Genomic DNA, 27,373 nt, shown 5'->3' on the forward strand with positions numbered 1-27,373 from the left:
CCATAGACAGGAATCCATATTGGTATCAACATCTTTATTGATCTCTGTTTTAAATAAATGAATGAAAAAAAAATCAGAATTTCACATATTTTGGGAAGACAGTCACTCCATTTCTCTGAATGAAAACTGTCAGTTTTGAATGTCAAAAATATAAACACAAAAAAATAATGTAGTTTAATTATTTTTTTTCTTCCCTTTTTTGAATGTAATCTTATTACTTAACTTAGTTTAGCTTATGTATTTAGAATACTACACATTACTGTTCACAAAACAGAATAAATATAATAAATGAAATACAAAAATAATATAACATACTAAATATCAAAGTTCCCATGACAGTAATTTAAAACATTTTCCAGTGTTGCAGATGTTGGGTTATGTGATGTATAAATCCATTATGTACATGTATATCTCATTATATATTGTGTATGACTATGCTGGTGTGGTGCCATTGCCGTTCTGTTGGATGAGCTCAGCCATCTTCCTCCTCCTTTCACTACAAAACAAAAACAGACAAAAAAAGGTTTAAATTTGGTTCAGCAAGAGCCTTTAGTACTGTATATCAAATAAGTACACTGTACAGACAAATGTTAATGAAGCCACGTGTTTATACTCACTTCACACATGCCATCCCTCGCTGGACCCATTTCATGTGTGGGTCGGCACACACAAACTTCCCTGGAATGTGGAAGCTGTAGCATTCAGGAAACAGTGGAGACAAATGGTTACTCATGAGAAACATGAAGTCACCTGATGACACATGACTTGAGATTAACTTTCTCCCCCGGGGGGTCTCATTCCAGCTTATGTATTAACCCCAGTGTCTCTTATATTTACTGCAGTGTTACCTCAACACACACAAACACATGTAATCCAAACTTGCTGCTTTGACAAATTCCTGACTTGCTGAATTCCACTGGTGATTTACTAAGTTACACTTTAACCACTGCAGAGGCACAGGCAGGGGACTGCCACATACTTTCAATAGACACAGAAGCGGTCTTATCTTGAGCCTTTTTTATGGTGTGTGTCAAACACTGAACAGCTAAAACAAACTTATCTTTCCATATCCTATAAAAGCAGTTGCAACCAATGCAACCAATCCCAGCAACCATACATGAGATATAATTAATTATTTAGGCATATTTGTTTAATTTTCTCTAATGAACTAATCTATAATAACTTGGGTACCATGCCACACACTGTGTATACTTAGAATCAATTTCCATCATGTAATGTTGCATCAAGTGAGAGTGGACAGGTGACTTACATGATGGCATTGAGATCACAGGAAGTGTTGATGGTCTGGATGTTGTATCCCAGCAGCCGTGCGCAAGGCAACCGACCCTTGGTGTACCTCAGGCAGCAGCTCGCTACAAATACACACAAAGAAAATAAAATGTAAATAAAAATATAATAAGAGCAACCATGTCATTTTCATACTAGCAACACAAGAGGCCGTAGAGGCACTCACCTGACTCTGTGCTGCTGATGAAGGTGGTGAGGATGATGAGGGAGCAGGCAGCTGCCAAGAGATACGCTTTGCGGTTTGCCATGTTTTCACTGCTGGTATGCTTGCTCTGCCGGTGTGTGTCTGTGTGAGGCTGGTAGTAGCTCAGGTGCCCTCAGAGTAGCCGATCTACTGAGTGTGTGCTGGACTCAGCATTGCTCTCCTTAAGTACTCTGTTCTGGGATTTCCCCCGGTTGGTCTAGATTATGATTGGAGTTGAGCCAGGAACACATGGCATGAGCAACAGTGGGAGGTGCCGCCCTACGAAAGAGCTGGCTCCAAGTCAGATTTCATCACCTATACACTCACCTGCAGTACTCAACAACAAGAATATAAAGATAATGTACTTCGCTTTCCTTTTCTGAAACAGCTTTGTCAACAAATTCACATACAGTACTGTGCTTCCCTGGGGATCCTTGTAAAGCAGGTTGCAGCTTCACAGCACAATTAATAAATAAACAAAATAATTTAAAAAATAATAATGTTTTAGTATGTAGTATTTAGCAGAATGGTTCAGTTTATTATGACAAATAGATTTTTCAGAGGGGCTGTCTGGGACAAAGTAAGAGCTCACACCAGAGAGATTATTGTGTTTTACTACAGTAACTTATCAAATTACCATGAAAATTGGCCTTTAATTCTCATGTGGCTTTGCTTTGTTTATCTAGCTAGAGGCTACATTTTTATCTATGCAGCTTAAGGCATTAATCTCTCAAGTCTTTCAATGGTCAAATCACAGAATCATTTCTAAAATCACGACTAATGGTACATGTTAAATCTGGAAAGAATGCCGTACTTCCACATTAGTGGCATCAGAGGTGATACAATTGTTCGAGAGGCTTATCTCAGGAGCAAATAGCTGAGATAAGGGATATCTGTGTAGAGAGTGGAAAGATTAATGGAGACTTTTGTTGAAGAAATTCCCTCAGATTGCTAATCTGCCTCTCTATTACAAACATTTATGTGTTTATTTTGTACTGGGGCCATCATTTATGTTTAAGTGTGTAATTCGTGTTTAACTGAGAATCTGCTTGTGAAGGAATGTGCACGCTTCACTCCAAGAAAATCACATAGTCAAGTTTGTTGTGTGGCTTTGATGCTTAGAAGCGTGCCACTTAGATGACTGAAGTACCTGTGGGTTACTCGTCAAAGATTTGCTAAATTGTCGATGTCTTACTCCGAACTTGTTCAAAGGCCAGGAAGAGTTTGTTGAAATTCTTGTAAAAGTAGTTCTGGTTGGATTTCTATTCTCATCTGAACTGGCGAGTGAGTCTCTTCTCTGCATGGTCTGTGTAAAACTAAAAGCTCATGGGAATGGGCACTGAGCATAGTGAGTAAAGCCTTGACAAAGTTTTACCTTTAAAAGTCTGAGTGTGTAATGTATAACATCACTGTTGATGATGAAACACACATGGAGCGGAGTGGTACAGTATAACTATGTGACGTGCCATTGACAAACATACCACTAACACCACTAGTCAAGGTATGGGAGGCTCACAGGTGATCGCATGACTTGACTATCATAAATATATGTCAGTGATGACCTAAAAAAAAAAAGAAGAAGAAGAAGTGGGCAAATGTCTTATGGGCCCTGAAAGGCAACTGCATTTGTTTCCAAGTTGGAACTATAGCTTGTCTTCCCTGGTGTTTATTGAGGAGATTTCCCAGGAACAAATGGTTCCATTACAGGGTGGGTGCATACCAAACTGTTTGTTGTATCATACGACTGTCACAGTTCATCACTGTGTCCAGAGCATGCACCTTTCCTGTCAAAAAAATCCCTTCACCTTATCCCTCAGACGGCCTTCTATTTTGCCAGATCGTCATGGTAATATTCTTCATGACTGTCTTTTCACAGCTTGTGCGTCAGATCACAGATGAATTTGCCAAATTTACGATAACCTCTTGGTCACCTGACGGGCCTAATGCAATAACTGTGCTGGGGGGCAGTAAGCTGTGTCCTGTGATAAAAGATAACAGATGAATCACACTCGCAATGAGTGACCTGATTAGAACTTGCAGGGGGAAATCTTGTACAAGTATGTACAATAAAAAGCACACTCACTTTTAAGCAACACCTCTTGTTATGAGTCACTTGCTGCCACATTCAGGGCCCTTGCTGTCTGCTGGTTGGGTTTCTTCACAAAGCTGCTTCACATGTACACAAGGTGAAGCAGACAGCTAAGTGACGGCAGGGTACCACTATAGAGAAAGGGCACCTGACATATAGAGAGAAACAAACTCACATGCTCACTTTCACATCCACAGACAATTCAGATTTTGATTTCGCTAATCAAGCTAATGTGCATGAACCGAGAACATGCAGACTTCACACAGAAAGGCTCAGGGGTTCAAACCTTCTTTCTGTGAGGCAGCAGTGACACTGCGACACCATGCCACATTACAGTAAGATCAAGGTCTTAATCTGCCACATTGACATTGATATCTTTGACAGAGGCAGCAGCAAAGATTATAGGAGCAATTTACTTAAAGGGGTAGTTCAACATTTTTGGCAAATTGGCCCATTGCCATAATCCCTAGTCTTAGAAGTTCGTTCCTAACCCTTTAATTGTCGGTGAAAGCTACTTTTGGAATGGCGGAGTGAGCCGCGAGCTGCTCTACGCTATGGAGGCTGATGAATGTGCAGGTCACAACTTGTCCACCAGAGCATTTTGGAGTTGTTGGATTGTGTATTTGATGAGTTTGATGAGGGAAACCAAGAAATTCCATGAGCCTCCGTAGCGTAGCTCTGAGCAGCTCGCGGCTCTGCTCCGCCGTTCTAAACATAGCTTGCACCGGCAATTAAAGGTAACGAACCTATAGGTATTATAGCAATGGGCCAATTTGCCAAAATGTTGAACTATCCCTTTAAAGCGTGTAAGAAATAACAAATGTGGTGTTTTACTTGGGTGAGAAAACTGGCAACAATAAGTGCAGATAAGCTGATATGACTCATGGTTCTCACAGTTTTTTCTGGCCTTGGCAAAACAAACAAACAGCCATTCTCTCCTGCTGTATACACCAAGCTCCCTTTAGTTCTCCTACAGTTTGACACTCATTCCCATAAAACCTGTAACGCTTTGTGGATGTCGTCATTGACCTCTGCAAAATTCCTGCTTGCAATCGATGAGAAAATGTGCAAACTCTGAATGACCGTATCCAAATCTTTGATCATGACGTGCACATGTTTGCTTGGATCTATTTTTAGCCCACAGCCTTGTGCTAAAAATAGCTCAAGGTGTAGCGACTAAAAATAGCAACACATTGTCAGGTATGCAATCATGTTTACAATGGTGGGGAGTGTGCTGCTATTTCCTTGTTGGTGACGCAAATGCAGGGGGAAAAGCACAGATTACAGTGCAGTTATGCCGCATGTTCAAAGCAGTCCCTCAGTTTTTATGAGTTTATGTTTGCTGGAGTTTTACATGCCGCTCTATGGGTCAAGGATTTTTTTTCTTCCTTGACAAAGTCCACTTTTATGCATCACACTGCAGATTCAATCTGCTGAGGCTTTGAAAAGTAAAATGCTCCCTGTAATCATATCGGAGTTTGTTTGGGTTTTTTTTCCCAAGGAAGTTTTTGCATAGTGGGCGGTTCCAGTGGGTGGCATTACACAAAACACAACATCAAAATAAAAACATTAAATGTTTAATTGTTGCTGTTGGGAATTGACCCCGAATCCAAATATATGTTGTTTTGGGGTATTTCATGTTGTTGTTATATGTTGTTTTGGAGGTGGAGACCAAAAACAGAGGCTCACATTACGTCATATTATGTATTGAAATTAACATTTTTATTACAAATACAATTTTATCATTGTCTTTATAGTCTTGCTATAGTTGTTAAATGAATCACATTGAATTTTGGAGAAATGTGTAATATTCTGAATTCAGAAAGAAGCTCAGGTGATGTCTGGGGACACTATATTCAAAGTGACAGACATCGTCCTCCGGACTAGTAGCTACACTGGACACTATTATTCTGTCTCATTCTGTTTTGAACTGTCTACATTGTGCTTTGCACAGCCAAGCATCCAGTCTCCTTGTCTTCATTTGGACCTGGCTCTTTGGACTTTCTGGACTCTCTCCTGGACTTAATAATCTTTTTTGATTCAGTGTGTGAGCTGACATGCATCACTGTAACTTTTACATGTTTATATCTTTGTGGGCTGGCAGTTCTTTGTGTTTTGTTTTGTCCTTCTCCTTTTGTTTATATTGTCTCTGTTGTTCTATAGTGCTAAAAACTTTATAAATAAAGTGTTCAGAAAGAAGCTCAGGTTTAAGAGTGGAGAGGAACAATAGAACAAATTCACTCCAGATAACTCACTGCTGATTGGGTCTTATCTGCACAGCTTCCACAACAGTTACAGCGCAAATCACTCACAGCAGGTGTCAAGATTGAAAAGAACAAACACTGTTTGTCACATGTTTGCAGGAGATTTAGGGTCAGATTGCTGTATGGGTAGCCAGGATATGTTGAAATGGAATCTCCTGGGCAACGCCTGACTGAGTTTTATTAGGCAGTTTAGACTAATTGTTATTTAATCATGCACAATTTCTGGAAAGAAATCCAGTCCAGGCCGTGGAAAGCACCTGCAGTAACTTAAGACACATTGAATATCCAAAAAAAAGTTCCAGTATAGGCCCTCCCTCTGAGATCTGTGAATCTCATGGGCAACACAAACAATACTCAGTCACTACACTTGCACCCAGCCCACTGTTTCATCAACACGGTCCACAGCCCGATGTCTCAAATGAGGCTTCTTTCCATTGTTCTGCTCGGTCTTGTTTGGCTGGCTCTCACAGGTAGCAGTACGCTCACGCTGATTCAGGCAGCAGGTAAGTCTTTGTTTGCAGAGATTAAAATAATTGCAGAATGATCACAGTTCTTTTTTTAAATTATTTGACGTCATAATATATGTCACGTTTCTTGCCCGAATGTATTTTCTTAAGATGATTCATCTCACTCTCTTGCTATTGTTGTGTTAAAGAAGAAGGCCTGTGCATACTGTAGAGTCCAAAAGTCTGAGATCTCTTTCTCAGAGTATGAGAGTAAAAAAGGCATCAATGATATAAAAATGTGTGAACATTGGCTTAAATCTGTTTATATTTGTAGATTTGGGTGTCGTCAAATCCCAATCACTGGCATGTAGTTTGTTGTAATGCTTAGATGAGGTAATGGCAGAAATTTGAGTTTGCAAGATGCCGGTCGAACACTGTACTGCATATCACTTGTAAATAATGTTGTCCAACTAAAGGGACTCATCAACAGCTACACTGGAGAATAACTAAATCCCACAAAAGACAGAGGAGCCAACAACCATCAACCTTCAAGATGTTATCTGAAGTATTACTGTATATCAGATGACCGTTGTACCCGTGCATGTGCTTGTGCTCTTGCAGGACAAAGTGGCTGCTGTACGTCCGTCTCCAAAGCTCGTGCTGTGAACTCCATCTTAAAAAGAGGAGGGACGGTGTGGTGTCAGTTGCAGGACATCAAAGAAAATTGTAACATTAATGCAGTGTAAGATTATCTCTTGCATAATCCCTTCTTTTCTTCTGCGCTTGTGTTTAGGATACACTGTACGACTCTTTGAACTCAAACCATTTTCTTTCCTTTCACATTGACCCACTTCCCCGTTTACAGCATTCTCGTTTCCCGTCAGCACCTGAAATTTACAGTACAGTACTTTCTCGCAACAATTTCACCTCGTTTTGAGGTTATTTTCACATGACCGTCCTTGAGCCTTGCTGCTTATCTGACGGTCTGTGCCTCGGTTTCATTTGTACTGTTTCTGTTTCTCTTCAAGCATACTAAAGTGGAGAGGCCGCAACATATGTGTGGACCCAACACCCCAAAAGATGCAAAACCTTCTTGCAATTTTATGGTGAGACATGCAAGCACACATATCTTAACAATGCACAACAAAATTCTTTTTGCCACCTCTAAACTCCAATGGGCTTTATGCACAGCTCCACTACTTCCTGAAATAAGCCAGCTCCTTTATTTTCTGTCTTACATTATTGGACCAACTGATTAATCCAGGTGTGTCTAACCTCACAGGCACACCTGGATTAATCAGTTGGTCCAATAATGTAAGACAGGAAATAAAGGAGCTGTCTTATATCAGGAAGTAGTGGAGCTGTGCATAAAGCCCATTCTGGTGTATCAACCCCCACTCATTAGTTGAAGTGAGAGCAATACCTGACATCTAAAGATACAGTGCTATCTTCAATGTGGGCCGTGATCATTAGCAGCAAATTAACTAACTCACATTATACAAAGCCCAGGGATGCCCAGTTTGTGAGCAGGTAACATAAAATAAATGTATCTTCACATAGGGTATCTCCCGTTATCAGCACATATTAGCAACCACCAAAGAGATGGCGTCTATTTTGCCACCAAAATACCAGTTAGTCCCCACCCTTACTTATAGGTAACTATAGTTATTATACTACAATACAACACCTTAAGAACCAGCAGTTGATAGCTTTAGTCTTAGTCGTGGAAGCAGCTCTTTTCTCGAAATATACGTGCAACCTGTTTGAATTCATCCAGGTCTTTGGCATCTACGTAGATGGGTATTGTAGTCCATTTTTTCCATACAGGCTTCCATCAGCAAACATTTGGAAGAGAATTGGGAAGACACAATTGAGCTCATCTACATTCTCTTACTGTGGAAATCTGTCAGACCAAGAAAAAACAAAAACAAATTTAAAGCATGTGACAAGTCGGTGTCATCCACACTTTGCCCTCTAATGGTCTGGTCTAAATGATATGCTGATTAATGGCTGCCAGTGATTTTATTTCTTGCCAGGCTGCTTTAGATTGCTGTTTTGTCAGTACATAACAGTAGGCTACTGAGTCTACTTCACCAGCTAGTGACCAGAATTAAGTGTTTTTGTCTTTTTGTATTAGTTCATTGGATATACAGGGTTCATTTCTGTAAACAACCTCATTTGGGGTTGGAATAACTGAATCCACACAGAATGTCAAATAGGAGGACACTGTAGGCTATTAGTAATAGGCTAGCTATATCCTATAGGGATTAATAAAGCATTTCCTATTCTATTCTAGTAGGCTACTGTTTTGAGGTCCTCTTGTCCAGTTCCTGGTTCCTGAAGGCAGGTTGATTGGCTACACAAGCAACAGTTATGATGAGATTAAGCACAAATGGGTGGGGATTTAATAAGCTCCCGCCTTTTTACTTTACCCAATGTTCTTGTTCTCACTCTGATACAACTTTGTGAGTGGTGTGGTGCAATCATAAATCACCCTATTGCAAAACTCCTGTTCCTGTGACGTAAAACAGACGGCCTTGTTCTGTGTTTCTATTCAGCAGCAGAAAAGCTCGTAAAGGAGTGAGGATCCATCACCGCCTACGGAGGAGAAAGACTAAAGTCTGAACTGCACCCACACTGGAAACAAAATCCTTTGTCCTCTGCCACTTTTTGAAGAGTATCACCTTCATTAAAAATACACAGACATGATCCACGGGGGTAATGTCCTCCACCAACCTGGTGTAGCCTGTTTGTAAACCGGAAATCTGCTGCAATAGCTTGTGATAATGATCTAAAATATGTGTATGAAAAAATGTCTGCAGTTTAACTTGGTAAGGCCTATGGCAGCAGCCAGAAAATAAGAAGCTGTATTGCTGTGATTTTGACCAAAACCCAATGCAAAGATACTTTGCTTTTCCACGACCCTTACTATTTATTTAGACTGTAGCTACACACTTACTTTTTTCATTCTAAAACTGTCCCTATCAAAGTTACAACATCTCAGTATGATGAAACTATCATAACAAGCTAATTACAAAACTGTGTAGGGTCAAAGGAATGTCGAGAGGATAGTTAAGTCACAAATGCTTACATAGATAATTGAGCTGTCAACATTAAGTTTACCATCTTCCTTTCAGAGTTTTCCTAGTTATGTATTGTTTGTGACATCATATGACTGCAAGCTCATGAAAGCCACACATCAGAATGACCGTGCAAATGTTTAATTAACATGAAATATAGCATGTTTTTTTTAACATATAGGCTAGTTCTACATTTGGCAAAATCAAGTTATTTACTATTCTGCGTGTTTTCATATCTGTGAGGCAAAAATGCACCAGCAAGCAGGTGGTTAACCATAGCAGGGTCATTCCTATGTTCCCACAGCCCTATGTTCCCTCAGCCCTACAGTATGTTCCCACATTTCTAACTTTTGTTGTCACTGAAAATTAGGCCCTATGTTCCCACAGCCCTTTGGTCCCACCATTGGTTGGGTTTAGGCAATGAAGATAGGAGTTGGTTAAGTTTAGTAAAAAGACCAGGTAGAGGCTTGACAGGCCAGATAGATTAGAGTCCAGATAGGTAGAGAGAGTCCAGTGGGAACATAGGGCTGTGGGAACATAGGCACGCTCCCAACCATAGCTCTAAAGGCTAACACTGTCAGGCAATAACAAAATCCACATTCCTAAATCTTATGGATTATCTCATCAGCAGGTTATACATACAAAGAATGTAACCTACTTCTCTTCCCTGTTGTTTTACACCTCAGTTTGTGTGCAGCTACATTAGTATGCTAAGCTAACTAACCAACTGTATTTAGCAAATAGATTAATATGTTGCAAATTTTGAACAGTTTGCAGTCTGTGTGTCTCATTTAATACACTTCACTGCATCACTTCATTGAATGTTGATTAAACTTTTTTTTAGACCATTTTCCTCAGCGGTCTGTTGCATAGAGGGGTTTTCTGTGACTAACTTATTAACCAGGCTACAGGAGAAAATTAAACTGATAATGCAGGGTCTTTCCAAGATGATATAGTGACTGTCCAATGATACATGCAGGAAAAACTGATTTCCCCTATAAATGACGCATTAACTTGTCTAGTCTGTCAGGGAGGGTTGCCAACCTTTGGTCCTCGGCTGGAGTGAGATTCTGTTGGTGGCGCCAGGAGGTTGGGGGGGGGCAGACAGGGAGGAGAGCTGTCCATAATAATAATAATAATAATAATAATAGTAATGTTTAATGTCATTTTTCTCTCTTCCACACACAGACACACACATACACCATACCTGCAAACTGAGTAGAGGTGGAATAGGTGGCAAATTAAACCCCTCTAGTGGGGCCTGGGGGTCTGGGCTGTCTGACCAACACCGAAGCAGCAGACGGACGTCACTGACGTAATGATGGTAAATGTTTTCAGCGAATCAATAATCAGAGAAAAGTGTAAATAACACATTAGACACTGGAGTGGTTTAGAGCCTACTGTACGTAAGACTAGAGCTTGTTTACAGTCATTCGGAAATGAGTAGGTGATGAGTGGAAAAATGTACAACATAAAATAAGTCCGATTTGGCGTGAGATTTCTCTCTTGAGCGTCAGAGCGTGTGTGAGTTGGCAACCCTGGTCTGTGTCTTGAGTATACTTCCAGCTGGTGTTAACAGAGGCAAAAGACAAGCCGGTCCTTTACAGAGCAGCATTATCCTTGTATGTAAAAACTTGTTTGGTTGGTTGGTTAAGGTGTTGCATATCAGTTGACATAACCTGCTGTGCTTTCACTGCCAAGTTTCAAGGTGAGGCTTCAATGTAATGGGATCAAACTGTCAAACAAGGCCGTGTGGAAACTTTGCCGTTTAGCTTGATGATGGATCAGCTAATTGAATGCATTTTATTAATGTGGAGGCAGGAAGTGTAACCATGCAGAACACACAACTTTAAGAAGCTGTCATTGGGACTGTTTCTTTGATAAAAAGAAGTCAGCAGTGGGTTTTATGTTGCAGATGAGTGATGGGAGCAATATAGCCATAACCATGTGATTAGACATGATCATCACTAATGGTGTGGGTATATGGATGTCTCTAATGTGGCCTGGACTGATCTCAAAAATAAATTGATGGATTACTGTGGAATAATGTGCAGTGACATTGCACAAACTAACTGTTAATAAGCATTAGTTAGCATTATTTAATCATCGAAAAAGTCCAATCCGGCTTGTGGGATGAATTTGCCAAGTGTGAAAATTACATAAAAGACAGATATAATTGTTGAAATTGCGCATATTTTTCATAAGAAATTACAGGTGGTTCATGATGTTTTGTAAAAGGATAGTTAATTGTTTGCACAAAAAAAGGGAAAAATTCTAATTATTTATCAGTCATAATGCTATTATTTTACTGGTCCGGCCAACTTGAGATCAAATTGTGTTGTATGTGGAACTAACTAAAATGAGGAAGAAATTCCCAGAGATAAAGATCTACCATCAGAGATAAGTGATGAGCATTCTTTCTGTTATCCAGGCACACAGACGCCTAGAAAAGAAAAAAGAAAAGTTGTTAAGACCGACTGGTATTAGATGACTGTCACAGATCTAAATACCTGGTAACCCCAGGCTGGACTCAGTAGTTTGGTCATCAATGGTCATAAACAGGCTGGAAACTAGCAGAGGCTCAGATATGATAGAATCAGTTGAGGGGGAAAGGGGGGAGCAGGTGAGACGTCATGCTGTAATGGTTAAAAGTATTTTAGGCAGGTGAGAGGTTGATCAGTGGAAGATTAAAGGAATGAATGAGTGCTATAGGCACTATACAGTAAGTAGAGGTCGTGACGGCATGGGTGATGGTGTCACATTTAATTTTGCCATGGATCATACTCAACAATGCCCTCATAAATACTTCCAGGTGACAACAGTTCCATTACTTTATGGTTTATTGCCGTTAACCAGGAAACAGACAAGCACATTATGTACAATAGTTGTGTACATATGCAGTAGTGTCCTAGATGGAATAAAAAAAAACCAAACAATTTAAATACAGGTACACACAGACGAGAAAACAACAGCTACTTCACTTCGAGAAATGTAAAGGAATTTAACAACTAATAAATAAGAGGATACAAATATAAAAGCGGCAATGGGCTGGCAGTCATGGTGTGTGCACATTTCAGTCATAGTAAGGCATTAGGCTTTTGCTAAAACAGTGTCTGTGGTTGCTTGCATTTCACCGTATGCACAGTTTTAGAATAATAAACTAGTAAATGATAAGCTGGAATACTTTGACGAATCTGTCTTGTCTGATAATGAGCTCAGACTTTTGATGACACACAAATCAGGCCAAAGGTTATGGAGATTTGAAAAATACAGGTGGTTTAAAATGGAATTTTTTGATACAATTTGATACTTCACATTTTGCAGGAACAAGAGTAATGTATGTACTCATACCAAACATGTGTTCTGCAATAATTTGACAAAGACATTCAACCTGCTAACCAAATATTAAACAAAGTATACGTTTTTGTAACTTGTTTGCTTCTTGTAAAAGACACATTCACCTCTTCAAGTGTCGAAGAATCCTTCATGTTAACAAGAAAGAGGAAAAATATTTGGTTGAACTGTTCACGTAAATCCTGTACACATGAAGGCCACAGTGGAGAGTCCCAGGTAGACATTGCTTCATTTTAAGGAGTCATTAAGGAATTGGGGATCACTGGTTTATAATATACTGGCATCTGAACAGTAAGACAGTTCTAAAAAGCCTTTTTTCAATTCTACATCTGGTATGTCATACACTAAAGAAAGACTGAGGGGTTCCTTGTTTGCTAAAATACTAATTTCAATAGAAAATCCTCAAGCACAAGCTCATGATGTGGCACAAATACACATTTAAGTGCACATAAAGATACATACAACTAGTGCCTGCACTAAAGCGCTTTGGTCTGGTCAAGTCTGACTCTGTATGGAGATGCACAGAGGAGCAAAGGCTCAGTCGGTCCTGTGCATAAGATACATGAAACGGGAGAGTGGAGTAAGAGAAAGGCTGGTAGTGTGTGTGTGTGTGTCTGTGTGTGCGTGTTTCTGCAATACAGAGTCCTCCAGAGTTGTAGTCTACATGTCCCGTCATGCATCATCTTCTGAGCGCGCGTCGCCCGTCACCCTCTCTCTCTCTCGGTGCCGTTGGATGGCTCGCCAGATGCGGCAGAGGACTCCACCCCTGAGGGGACAGATGGGTTCATCACAGTCACTTTAACTAGGGTGGTAACATTATATTGTGTGGCTAGCAAACAAAAAAACAAATAAACTGTTGCACCCTCACCTTAGAGAAATATACTCTTGGGACTCTCACTTTTCAAAGTCTTAATTTCATTTTTGATGAAAGACTTTATCAAGCAGAGAACCTTAAAGGGACAGTAGTTCAACATTTTGGCAAATTGGCCCATTGCTGTAATCCCTATACTATAGTTTTACGAGGAGGTCAGTGCAAGCTATTTTTAGACCGGCGGAGCAGAGCCGCAAGCTGCTCAGAGATACGCTACAGAGGCTAATGGGATTTCTTGGTTTCCCTCATCAAACTCATCGAATACACAATCCAACAACTCCAAAACGCTCTCGTGGACAAGTTGTGACCTGCACATTCATCACGCTGTGAGATAATAACGGAACGTTACGAGACAGAGTTGTTTTCGAGGTAAATACATGCAAAACAGCTGATACGCGTTCCCGTCAGTGGTAGTTTTTCGGCAAGTAGTCTCTGCATTTGCCTCGAAAATAAACTCAGTTTGATGAGGGAAACCAAGGAATCCCATTAGCCTCCGTAGCGTAGCTCTGAGCAGCTCGCGGCTCGGCTTCACCGTTCTAAAAACAGTTTGCACCAACAATTAAAGGTAACGAACCTACTGCTATGACTATAGGGATTATGGCAATGGCCGATTTGCCAAAATGTTGAACTATCCCTTTAAGTCCCAACACTGTCATCACAAACTTGCATGACGTCTTAGATACAGAGACGAAGAGGAAACTGAAGACGCAAAATTTGCCTGATGGCTTGCAAAACTTCCTCATTGAAGGCATTGAGCTGTGGACAGTTTCTTTTAAATGTTTTATAACACTGCAGGCAAAAAATGTGCAAGGTGTGCTAAAGTAAAAAAAAAAAAAAAAAAACGTTAGCTCCCAGAAGCACACGCTGAGTTTACAGAGAGACAGCCTGAGGCCATGCAGGCCTGGAGAAATCCATGAGGCCATGGACTTTAACTTTTGCAAAATGGCTATTTAATCATTTATGGAATATTAGAGAGCTAAATTGTGTATTGTATCAGTGTCTTGGTAACTTGATCTGATGTGGCTTTTCTGTCGCATGATACACAGATATGAAAAAGTAAATACCGTAGACGTAGACAGCGGAGGTCATCTTTGGTAACTTCATTGAGAACATCAGTCAGTGAGTATTCTTCCAACACAAACTAGAATGGAAACCCCAGAGAATCACCAGTGAGCTGTTATAATTCCACCAGAAGGAGAGGAAACTGTACACAAACCAAAGTCAACGGGCATTCAACCTTATCAATGGTGTCAGCGTCTGCCCCCTGTTCCTTCAGCCAATCGGTGAGCTGCTTGTCTGGCTCGTGGTCCGCTGGGATGTGGAAGATGGAAGGAGGGGAAATGTCTGAAATAAGAAACAAAAGATACTTGTTTATGAGGTGCTGACAACACACCGCACACTTGCCGCCATTGACGTCAAATACTTTTGGTTTAATAAAGTTAAACAAACATGACCAACATTGTTCTTGTACCCTGATGAAGACCTCGGTCGAAACGTTGGTCATGTTTGTTTAAACATTTTGGCAAATTGGCCCATTGCCATAATCTCTATAGTTTTAGGAGTAGGTTCGTTACCTTTAACTGTCGGTGCAAGCTAATTTTTAGAATGGCGGAGCAGAGCCGTTAGCTACTCAGAGCTACACTATGGAGGCTCATGGGATTATCTTGGTTTCCCTCATCAAATACACAACCCAACTTCTCCAAAACGCTCTCGTGGACAAGTTGTGACCTGCACATTCACCACGCTATGAGATAATAACAGAGCGTTACCAGACAGAGTTGTTTTCGAGGCAAAGGCAGAGACTGCTTGCCGAAAAACTGCCCTCGATGGGAACACGCATTAGCGGTTTTGCATGAATTTACCACGAAAACAACTCTGTCTCGTAACGTTCCGTTATTATCTCATAGTGTGGTGAATATGCAGGTCACAACTTGTCCACCAGAGCGTTTGGGAGTTGTTGGATTGTGTATTTGATGAGTTTATGAGGGAAACCAAGAAATCCCATTAGCCTCTGTAGGGTAGCTCTGAGCAGCAGCGGCTCTGCTCCACCGTTCTAAAAACAACTTGCATCGACAATTAAAGGTAATGAACCTACTATCCTAAAACTATAGGGATTATGGCAATGGGCCAATTTGCCAAAATGTTGAACTATCCCTTTAACTATTAAACTAAAAGTATTTGACATCAATGGCTACAAGTGTGCAGCATCACTTTACTATGAAAATACGCAACAAAACAGAGATGAAGTGTTGATCAAGTAGACAGAGAAGACTAATCCATCAATTAGTTAGATTAGATTAGATTAAGTTTATTTGTCCCCCATGGGGAAATTTGTCTTCACAGACTGCACATTACAACGAAGGACATACGTCACAAGACAGACAGCAGGGCAGACAACAATGGTATACACAACTGTATCTTTGCCCTGAGGGTAGTGGGGTGATGTATTGGTGCAGTGGGTGAGTGGTGTCTTGAACTATGGAGTTTGCTAAGCGGTTGATGGATTTTTCTTTTAGTTCTGTAAGGTTGGGTGTGGGGAGACCAATGATTTTAGCAGCTGTGTTTGTGATGCGTGTGAGTTTGGCCCGATTTGTGACAGAAAGCATGGTGAAGAAACATGTGGAACAGTACAGAAGGATGGGTTGAATAATGCTTTGATAGAGTAACAACAGGAGGTGAGGTGCCACGTATAGTCCTTTAAGTTTGCAGATGGCTGACAGTCTTTGTTTTTGAATGTATTTATTTTGAATGTGTCCACTGTCTCGACTGTTTGGGTGTTTATGATGGTGGGGTGCTGGGGTGAGGGGGGGGCCTAAACAGTAATTCCTTTGTTTTATGGACATTGATTTGGAGATGGTTGTCTGTGCACCATTTGGTGAAATGGGTGACTGTGTTGTGATAGTCCAGAGTGGATTGGTTGTCTGAGAGAAGTGCAAGGATGGCTGTGTCGTCAGAGTATTTGAGATATGATGTGGTGGGTGAAATGCTAAGGCAGTCATTGGTGTAAAGAATGTACAGGAAAGGGCTCAACATACATCCCTGTGGGACCCCGGTGTTATTGGGTGTTTACCTGGAGGTCTGTGTCGGGCTCTGACCAGCTCCAGGTCGTGTGTTCTCTGCTGCAGCGTGGCCTTCAGGACCTGCTGGTACTCCTTCTCCTTCTGCAGCAGCTCCTCCAGCAGCCTACACAGACCACCACAGACAACAGGCAAGGGAACTTAGTCTGGCAATGCACCAGTGGCACTGTTCAGGGTCACTATGGGAATAAGAACTTTGCAGAAGAAGTACACTTTTTCAAAAAGCAAATTATTTAATCTGGAAAAAGTTAAAACAGGCCTACATGTAGATGGAAAAGCTTTTAGGTGTTTCCTGCTGAATGTGCTGGTTTAATAGCCTGACAAGCCAGACTATATCATTAAAATGTATAGTCTGGCAACGACCGGTAGACGTCGGCTCAATCCAGGGGGCGGGATGAAGGCTGTCTTTCAAACTGCCTCTGCACGCAATAGGGTAGTGCTTGAGCGCTACGACCAATCAGCGCAAAGAGCAGGATGCCGTTAGCCTGACAAGCCAATTAAAATGTATGTCGTCATCGTGTTAAGCCCGCCCAACGACTCTCTAAACAGATAGAGCGCTGTGATTGGTGAACACAATCGGTGTTCGAGACTCAAAAAGTTCCTATGGCTCGTTTCTAGACCCACCTACGGAGCAAATATTTTTGCTGCCGCTAGGGTGCGTCTAGATTTCTAGGCTACTGGTTTAACATATCAAGTCCCAAATTAACAAGGCAAACTAATGAATATAAGGCACATGAATATGACTCGAACATGGAGAAGTAGCAGCATTATGCTATATGCAATAAGAGAGAAGAGAGACTCAGGTCAACATTTTGAAATAAATGCTTAAAGCCCCTGTACATACTTTTCATTTAGTGTTGATTTTGGCGGCCCCTGTGGACGAAAGCGGTGGTGTTTTGCCGGAATGAAGACTGCATTTCCCACTGTCGTGAAGACGTTTGTGTAGATTTGTTTTGGAAACATCGGAAAGAAGACGGGACTTGCTTTTTTTTTTGTTTTGTCAGTGGTCCGACCCGACCATGCCTTCCAGAGGTATAGAATTAGACTACTTAGAAATAGTGTATCTTCACACCGATGGGCTCATTTGCTGTTGTAGGTAACAGAGACACATCAGCAGAAACCAGAGACTTTTGCGTATCCAGTTAAAAGCGACCGTGCAGGGGCTTTAAATAAGACAAAAGTATTTTGTTGAAATCCACGTAAGAAGACAAACATCTCAATTATTCCAAAACTCCTCTATTTGCACATAACCTGAACATGACACACAATCTCTGCAATGCGTCTATTTAAGTGACCACTTCCACGGCAGTTGACATCTTCTGTCTTCCCTGTAATGACTGTGTCCACATTAGCCCACACTGTTAATCCCCGCAGTAAAACAAATAGCAGCACTGTACACTGAATCGTTCCCCTGTTAAAAATAGACACAAAGACAACAGAAGCATCAACTGCGCTTTTTTTAACCTCCTTGGTTTCAGTGTCAACGGACGGGTGCAGCCGAATAAACAGGATCAACTAACCGTTCACACGACTTCATGGTCGTTACCCAAAATGATGGGAAAAAAATTACACTGATACTGTTCAGTTAATATTAGTCATATTAGTCATTACTCAACAAATTTGATCAAAATCTTAACTTAAATTTAACCATTGAGACGTGTGGCTGAAGATGTAGAAAGTGAAAATGTAAAAAGAAAAGGGTCAATACAAAGAGAACTCAGAGGCTCAAACATCAAAAAGATGTAAAGAAATATCAAGTGAAATCTCTGAATCCAGTTACTGAGGGACTTTAATAACAGAGATATGATAAATGGTAAGAATATATAATATTTTAATTTTTAATCCAAGACATTGTCATGACTTCAACGCGTTATTTTGAAATGTGAATGCAAGTATTAAAGAGGGAACTGCTGCATGTTTTCTCAAGATGTTGATTCCTGTTTCAAACTTGTAATAGAACAGTAAATTTAGAAGCAGCATCATATATTGTCACAATTACTACTGCTGTGTTGTGTAGCTTTATTTCTGAATCAACTTGAATTAATTTTAATTGCAATAAATCAGTTAATGCAATTACAGGTATGTGATTATGACAACCTTTTTCCTTTCCTGGAGAGATGCAGCTGTACCTTATCTTCGACTCACACATCAGTAATCCCTTCGTCACACGCAGCCTTCAGTAGACAATTTAACAATAACAGTTACTGTATCAAAGCAAAAGAAAGTTTTGCAATGAGTCATTTTCACACTAATCTCTCCAACGTCTAAAATCAGACAGCCTTTCTCCTGCGTGTACAGTAGTATCAGCACCTCATTTTTTAAATGTTAAATAATCTCTATGAGCTTGTGTATTGATATTCTGTACCAATGTGTTTGTGTTCTTTTTTTTTATAATTTACTTATTGTTATATTCATGCAGCCACATGTCTCCTTACAGAGAAAATCTTCATTTAGTGAGAATTTCATTAGGTTTTAAAAAGTACAAATACAAAACACATCTGTTCTGCTGAGTAATATGGTGTATGTGTGAAGGTTTATCGATCACCGTCGACGTCACGCGACAGTGCGTGTCACCTTCACAGTGTGGAGACACGCAGGCCTGAGGGTGCTGGATTAGTAACATGCTTGCGTGTGTATTTCCGCCACTTTCCAGGTTCAGGCATGTGTGTGTTTACTTCTAGCCGCACAATCTCTTCCACTTCCGTTCACAGATATGAGTGGAATGAGAATTTGTGGGTAGTTTTCCATGCGTGTGTGTTCTCTAGGGAAGTACGTGTTGAACTCTTCAATTTGAGCTTCCTTAACCGGCGTTGCTTCACCACAAGAACTTGAATTTCCACTTTGCAGGTGTGTGACTCTTACTCATAATTATCTTATGAATGACTTCTGTGTTATTGCCAAAAATGTGTTCACTCACATTGCAGTGACCTTTCACTTTTGACCACATGATTCTAAACACTTCATTTCTGAGTCCCACTGGACATACAGTACTGTATGCGCCAGATGTGAAGAAACTCCCTCCAGCTGTTAATGATATGTTGCGTTCATAAGAATGGGCCAGAACGGTGATCGCAGTGTAGGAATTGTGTGTTTTGTTCACCTGTTCGTCTCTTGTTTGAGCCGTCCCAGCTGAGCTCCCAGCTGATGATGGGAGCGCTGGTTCTCCTGGGAGGGGGTCGAGTTCAGCGCGCCCACCGCCGAGTGGGTGGGGTCGGCCGTCGGGCCCGTGTCGTCCGCCTGAGGAGCCAGAACGGGGCCGAACTCTACTTCCTCCTCATCCACCTCGTCCTCTTTCTCTGCTCCCTCGCACTCTGACGCTGGGCCGAAGTGGGTCTGTAGCTCTGTCAGGAGGGGTCAAAGGTCAAGGGTTAAGGCCATGACATGTTACTGTGAATTAAGGCGAGACAGCACCCTCAAAGATGCCATTTTCCTTTTTTGGGGGGTCGATTTTGAGATATTTTGCTTCCTAAACATGTCTTCTTTCAAACTAGTGGCACACAATTAGTTGTTTATTTTACTTCATTTTGCCAGATTGTGTCCATAAATTTCTCTGTTCATTTCATATGAATAACTTCCTGCTGTGTTGTTCAGTTATCAATCATGTGTTTAGGATGTCTATTATTAATGGTTTGATTAGGTGTTGTGTTTGTAAATAGCAGTTTCAAATAAAAATGTAGGGAATTTTACAATACAGAACTTTCAGGACGTTTTTCTTACACACCAGGATATGAAATACCCATTTCCCTTGTACCTACACTCACCAAACCTTCCACATTTCTTCCTATCTATATCCTGCTTCTATTTGCAGAAGGGTTTGTTGATACATCATTCATAGCCAGGTTTAAAGTATATTTTATACCAAATACAGGACGAAAATTGATTTTTTATGACTGTACACGGTATTTCCTGATGTAAGGGCTGATAAGAGGACATAGCCACAATCCCTTCTGAAAAAAGTTTCTTGTGGAATGTATCAACAAAATCAAGCTTTTGAATCTGGCATCATCCAATGTTGGTGATTCTGTTCTTGGCGATATATGCAAATTAGCACATATTTAACGAGTTAGCGCCACATTTGCATATATAAACATAAGATTCAGAAAACTTGCAATGCATTTTTCTTGGTTTTTATGTACATAACAAACTGGGAAAGTTTCATAGTGCTATCAATTAACTTTTTTTTTGCCTATTCACCAAGGCTGTCTCGCTTTAAGTTGAACTTTAATACTACCCTTTAACTTTTTGAGATACTCACTATTTCACCCAACACTGTTTCAACATACACATGAGGAACGGCAAAATGTAAGATCCAAAATGTTGCATGTGTCCACTGGATGGCGACAAAAGCTCACACACTCTGAGCGCCCACCTGGTATGAGGATGGTGATGGCTGCCTGCACGGCTCGGCGGATGATGTTATCCATGGCAAACATCCAGTGAGGTTTAATGTGGTGATTTCGAAGGACCTTGTTCACCTGAGAGCATCACACACAGAAAAGGACAAATACCGGTATTTAAACTGTAAAGTGACCTACAGACCTGAGACACACATCAGGGTGGACACATGAACACATCTGGATAAGTGGAATCAGCTTTTTTGTTAAGATATGGTTGATTTAATAGAGTTATGATACAATATGAATATCAGTGTGCCATTTCTGCCCCATCCAACAGTGTGATATGTATGCGTGTACTGACCGAGTCCTGGAAGCCAAACAGCACCAGTTGGATCTGGTTGATGGAGGTGGAGTCAAAGTCCAGGTCCAGCTTGAGCTTGGAGATGGTGGCCGCCATGACACGCCTCTCTGGGGAATGGATGAAGTCTCGAAGGATACAGATGATCTGCTTGATGTGGTCGACAGACAGCTGGAGCTCCTCACTGCCCTGTTCATACATACACACATTTAATGGTTAAACCAACGAACTACTCCATTAAGGATGTGGATTTAGTGGGTTTTTAAAATTAAAGTAACATGATCATATCAGAGATCAGACTACAGATTAAAACAAACTGCACATGAAGTACATGAAAGTTTCAGGTGTAATTGATACTAAGAGAGAGTCATTACAGCAGTGGTTCCCAACCTTTTTTTGCTCGTGACCCCATTTTGACATCACAAATTTCTGGCGACCCCTTAATGTTCGTGATCGCGGCCATCAATCAAGATGCGCCAGCTCAGATATTTTTATATGCTGCATTTTATTTGGACTCGATTTATATTTGAGAATGTGAAAGTATCAGTCGTTTAAGATTGTGTGTGGTGTGGTGTTTTTAATCATAATTTTAAAAAGAATAATAATTAGTGAATATTTTCTAATCAATTACTAGACATTTCAGACGACCCCATTTGAATTCCAGGCGACCCCACATGGGGCCCCGACCCCAAGGTTGAAAAACACTGAATTACAGTGAACATTTGCTGTTGAAGCTGTTTTTTATTTAAAACCATGTGACTTTTGCGCCTCCAGTGGTAGAATCAGAAATTACACCGTGGCTGGCAGCTCATCACCTGAATTGATTTCAAAATAATGTGAACTTTTTTGCACAAACCTAAATCTGTGCCTCCTGCAGTTCACCTGATTTCCTTAGTGTCGGCAAATGAAATTTGTTGCAAAACAGAAGGATACTAAATGGTAATGGTAATCTCATCCAACTTACCTGAACAAATTACTGTTAATTCAGAAAAGATTTCTAAGAACGATCTCTCGCTCCAGTAGACTAGAACCATCTGCACCCCTATTTATGAAATATTCAATATTCATAAACTTAATGTCTTCCATTCATGCTTGTTTGTGCATAAGTTTATCAACGCTAAACAAAATCTTCCTGACACTTTTCAACATTTTTTTTCTTTTTCATCTGACCTCCATTCATATTCAACTAGGCATAGTGGCAATCTTCATTTACCCTTCTGCCGAACATCTGGGCATCAAGCTAATATTACTTTTAGAGGTCCAAAACTTTGGAATGGTTTGGAGGTGGTTCTGAGGTCAACAACATCTTATACATCCTTTAGAAAGTTACTGAAAAAACACATCATGTCATAATCTTCAGTGTTATTTTTCTGTTAATGTTAATTATGCATCCTTTTTCTTTTGTTTGTTTGTGTTTCATAGTTTTTCTATGTTGCACTGTACATGTTAATGTTTCATTTCTAATTTTATTTTTCTGTATTTCTCATTGTTTATCTTGAGTTAATGTAATTCTATGATGAAGGGAGTGGAACTTTGTACAAGCCTTCCAGGCTTCATTCCCTCCTTGCACTGTTTTTAAAATTGTGCTAAATAAATAAATCAAATCAAATCAAATCAAATTTGACCTCCTTTATCTTGTTTTCACAATTATTGAAAGCCAAAATCACATTTCTTAGATATATTTGCTTGCACACTTTAGTTTATTCCTTTATTTTTGAAGATCAAATGTGTGTCTCTTTCTTTACGACAAACACACACACACACACACACCTGGATGTGGTTCTCCTTCAGGTTGGAGATGACCTTGTCTTGGTCGTCATTGAGGACCTTGTAGAGAATGGACCGTCTCTCGCTGTCCTTCTTCAGTAAGAACAGGCCGCCATCCCTGTCGTCGGGGGAGGGGGGGACGCTGCGGTCCTCTGACGCCGAACCTTCGTCTGGCACACTGCAACACACACACACACACACACACACAGTGATCTCACAGCAGCATAAAACAAAGACAACGGGTACGCGAATGATTTACAACATTGTGATGTGCCGCTCAGTTTATTTACAGATACAAGCCTCTCCAGGCGACTGTGTGTGCCCAGGAAAGTGCAGAGGCAGCATGAGTCAGCGCTCGCAAGCCGTGCACGTATGCGCACACAGATGTGTGTGTGATCGTGCGTGTGTGCTCAGCCGCCAGCTGAAGCTCATAAAATGATCAGACCTCATTATGTCAGTGCTGTAAAGGGCAGCAGAGCACACTGAGCACAATAAGGCCACCTGCCAGCCAAACACACACTCACATACAGACAGGTGCACATTCATTCACATCTTCGCACATGGTCTGTACTGCGCCGTCAGGACTTCGACCGCAGTTGACGAGGTTTTAAAACTGTGAAAGTAAGAATTAATCGTGTTTCTGCATTGAGAAGAGCTTTGTTTTTACCAGTAAGCCTTCGCTAATGCAACTCTAAAATCTTCCAGGTTAAAGGGATACTTCATCTAAAATCGATAATTCACCAATTTTCTACTCACCGTCATGCCAAGGAAGGGTTTGGAGAACTTTTGGAGTTTTAGGGGGCTGGCAACGGATTTTCATATAATGGCGGTGGATAGAGCTCACTTTTTAATCGTCCAAAACACACACTATGACACATCCAAATACCTCCATACTGCTCGTCTGTACTGACCCAAGTGTCCTGAAGCCGCCACATGAAAAAGTTGTTCAGAAAAAAATAATTTGATCTGTTTTTAGCCTTGTTGAAGTAGTAGCTCCCAGTGGCTCTGTTGATGTTTGTGCGCATGCGCGAGATTTGCTGCAAGATGTTCTTCCGTGTTTACATCATACATCCAACGGTTTACAACGACAAACCAACATCTTGCAGCAAATCTCACAACAACAAGGCTAAAAACAGAGATCAAATTAGTTTTTTCCGAACAACTTTTTCATGTGGCGGCTTCAGGACACTTGGGTCAGTATGGACGAGCAGTATGGAGGTATTTGGATGTTTCATAGTGTGTGTTTTGGACGATTCAAAAGTGAACTCTATCCACCACCATTATATGAAAATCCGTTGACCCACCTGGAACTCCAAAAGAGTTTTGATGACTCCAAAAGTTTTCCAAACCCTTCCTTGGCATGACGGTGAGTAGATGATTGGTGAATTATCGATATCCCTTTAACATCAGTGTCAGAGTCAAGAAAGATCATTTTCATGTAAAACAGTACAGCCGAGACAAAATAGATTTGAGATATTGAGAAATTCTGAGCCAAACGCTCAAGTTTGGATGTCAAAGTCCTGTAAAGTCGACCCACCTCACTAACTGCACTTAAACACACAAACACACAAACACACACACACACACACCTCAGGTAGTTGGAGTTGGGGGGTTTGAGCAGGTTCTCGGAGCCAGAGCTTTTCTTCTTCTGGAAGAAAACATCATGTTTGGAGTCACAGTCTGGACTGACGGAGCCGTGCTCGCTGCTGCTGCTCCCGGTGGCTTCACACTGCAACTGCACCGGCAGGGAAACACTGTGGATGTAGTCTGCAAACAACAAACACACACACGAAACACAAACAATCAAATTCACAGAATCATTTTTGAGGAGAAAATACCAAATCACAACTTCTGCTGCATTGTATTCTATACTCATAAATGTTTTTCAATCTCTGTTAGTTGGAAATTTGAATTTTCCCTGAATCTTATTATACAAGTAGCAATCTCTCTAAAACAAACTTACTAGAGCATGATTTTAGCAAAGATTACAGCCTCCAGTGATGAATAAGCTGCGTCATTATGGGAGTATGTTTGTTAACCTGAAGGCTTGAAGGCGATCTTGCTCTTCTTGCCCTTGTTGTGCCGTACAAAGGTGTCTTTGAGCAGGTCGGAGGCGATGGCTCTCTTGTGAGGGTCGGGCTCGAAGCAGCGCAGGATGAACGACTTGGCCTCCAGCGACAAAGACTCAGGGATCTCCGGGTGGATCTTGAACATACCCACCTGTAACACACAGCCACAGATGCGCACACTGAAATCAGACACACAAAAATACTCATAGATACTCATAGGAAGTTTGGGAATCCAGTTTTTGATATAAGGCTTTAAATAGTAAAGATAGACCAACCTTAAACATGGCTGCCTGTGGCTCCCCCAGCTCATGGAAGGGAGGTTTCCCCGTGGCCATTTCTATGATGGTACATCCCAGGGACCAGATGTCGGCCGGGGCCCCGTACCCTCGAGGGCCCTTATCAATGATTTCTGGTGCCATGTACTGCAGAGTACCTGCAGACAGAGAGCTAGATACTAACTATTTCTAACAGACACAGAGAGACGGGTAACTCATCTGGAGTCGGGGTCAACAAATCTTTGCTGGACTTGTTGACTGAGCTCCAGATTTGGAACTGTGCCTTTTCTCAACAGGCTTTTCTTACAGTTTTGTCATGTTACAACTGCAAACTTAAATGTATTTTATTGGGGTTCTATGTGACAGAAAAACATAAAGTAGCGCATGATTGATGATGATACATGGTGTTCAAGATTATCTACAAATAAAAATCTAAAAAGTGTGGCGTGCATGTATTTAGCCCCCCTGAATCAATAGTTGAGTTGAACCACCTTTCACTGCAAGTCTTTTGGGGTACAGTATGTCTATTCCTCTTCACGGTGGGGATGGTGTGTTCAGGTTGTGCAGTGTTAGGTTTCCGCCACAAAAAGTTCAATGTTTGTCTTTGATTTGTAAAAAATCTTGTACACCATCTATCGTTTTACTTCCACTTAACAATCACTTTATGTTGGTCTATCACATAAAATCCTGATAAAATACATTTAAGTTTGTGGTTGTAACGTGACAAAATGTGGAAAAGGGAATGAATAATTTGAATAATATGAATAATAATATGAATGAATAATATGAATAATTTTGAAAGGCACTATCTAAAACATGATTAGAAACCCAGGTTTGACTTCACTGGAGACCTTTCTCCAAAAAAGACATGGCAGGTGTTTACATAATCGGCTTTTGAATCCAAATCCCAAGACTCAAGATCTGCACTGATTTCAAACTGCTGCAAAGATTTAAAAGTCTGACAACATCAGATTTGAGTCATTTTACTCCTAGAAGGTGAGTTCAGAAGAATCTTTTATTCATGTAACTCTTAAGTATTTCTTAATAATTCTGAGTGGATTCAGTATCTAACATGCTGATGTAAACAGAGAGAGCTATAAAAAGAATCAGCAGAGAGAGAGAAAGAGATGGAAGCAGCAGAGGAGAAACAGATAAGGGCACACACACATACACACACCTGCTAATGAAAGGTAAACACCTTTCTGTCTGTGCTTGATTAGCTAATCTAATTACACACGTCGCCGGCTGCTGGAGGAGGCCAGATGGCCAATGAATGTGCGCGTCCATAATGTGTGTGTGCACATTCACATTCGCACTGGCTCGTGTGTCCCGAGTGTTTCCATAGAGGCTGATAGTGGCTCTTGACATTTTGAGGGTCATTTGATATTTACAGTCATAGTCTGAGACTGCAGCATTTCTATGACTCCGTTTATGCAGCCCAGAGAATTACTGACTGTTGATGTATGACAGCACTTTGTCGAGCAAGGAGCTCTGTGCAGGCTCATTCTTTGCGACTCAGTTTAGCCTTTTTGTTTTAGACACGCTGTTCATAAAGCATCACGTGGTGGTATAGAGTGGTATTTCTGAGATTATTCAGTGTTTCTTATGATAAAAAGGAAAATATTTTTTTTACCAGTTGGCACTTTTTATGTGTTTTTACAAAGAATATCCATGTAGAAATGATTTAAAAAAAGAAAATCTGAAATGTCTACGAATACAGCTACATCTGGCTGTGGAGGAAAGGTTTGCATATTTAGAAAAGAGCAATGGAAACAGACTAAACAGCCATTTGGACTAAACAGAAAAAATCTGTGATGAAATGACATTTATATTAGCAAAACGTTGGAGCTCTTACATCAGAAAATCTTACACCTGATTCAAAGATCCACTTATT

General features: G+C 40.7%; 2 protein-coding genes across 4 annotated transcripts in view; both read right to left on the bottom strand.

The window, feature by feature from the left end:
• Window positions 1-155: 155 nt before the first annotated feature.
• Window positions 156-1,628, bottom strand: ccl20b (chemokine (C-C motif) ligand 20b). The gene is made up of 4 exons (XM_083995794.1): window positions 1,475-1,628; window positions 1,271-1,373; window positions 618-692; window positions 156-496 (listed from the first exon to the last, which is right to left on the bottom strand). Exons 1-4 carry the CDS (start codon window positions 1,554-1,556, stop codon window positions 433-435), a joined length of 324 nt encoding a protein of 107 aa, XP_083851920.1. The 5' UTR covers window positions 1,557-1,628; the 3' UTR covers window positions 156-432.
• A 10,571-nt stretch (window positions 1,629-12,199) lies between these two features.
• Window positions 12,200-27,373, bottom strand: part of map3k15 (mitogen-activated protein kinase kinase kinase 15) — a 29,170-nt gene continuing 13,996 nt past the window's right edge. For all 3 annotated transcript variants that reach the window (XM_083995760.1, XM_083995758.1, XM_083995759.1), the window contains 11 exons: window positions 25,480-25,637; window positions 25,175-25,355; window positions 24,725-24,902; window positions 23,139-23,313; window positions 21,372-21,557; window positions 21,043-21,148; window positions 19,774-20,014; window positions 16,667-16,779; window positions 14,834-14,940; window positions 14,661-14,737; window positions 12,200-13,491 (listed from right to left, as the gene is read on the bottom strand). In XM_083995760.1, the coding sequence (XP_083851886.1) occupies window positions 13,398-13,491; window positions 14,661-14,737; window positions 14,834-14,940; window positions 16,667-16,779; window positions 19,774-20,014; window positions 21,043-21,148; window positions 21,372-21,557; window positions 23,139-23,313; window positions 24,725-24,902; window positions 25,175-25,355; window positions 25,480-25,637 (1,616 nt within the window). In that variant the 3' untranslated portion in view covers window positions 12,200-13,397. The remainder of the gene's footprint in view (window positions 13,492-14,660; window positions 14,738-14,833; window positions 14,941-16,666; window positions 16,780-19,773; window positions 20,015-21,042; window positions 21,149-21,371; window positions 21,558-23,138; window positions 23,314-24,724; window positions 24,903-25,174; window positions 25,356-25,479; window positions 25,638-27,373) is intronic.

Source organism: Trachurus trachurus (genome assembly GCF_905171665.1).
Source record: "Trachurus trachurus genome assembly, chromosome: 20".
NCBI classification, from domain to species: domain Eukaryota; kingdom Metazoa; phylum Chordata; class Actinopteri; order Carangiformes; family Carangidae; genus Trachurus; species Trachurus trachurus.

Bases quoted from the DNA above. Each gene is read 5' to 3' on its own strand.
- ccl20b (XM_083995794.1), bottom strand. From the start codon at position 1,556: ATGGCAAACCGCAAAGCGTATCTCTTGGCAGCTGCCTGCTCCCTCATC. The intron at 1,374-1,474 runs GTGAGTGCCTCT...GTGTATTTGTAG, and splicing joins CATCAGCAGCACAGAGTCAG to CGAGCTGCTGCCTGAGGTAC. The intron at 693-1,270 runs GTAAGTCACCTG...TGAATGCTACAG, and splicing joins TGTGATCTCAATGCCATCAT to CTTCCACATTCCAGGGAAGT.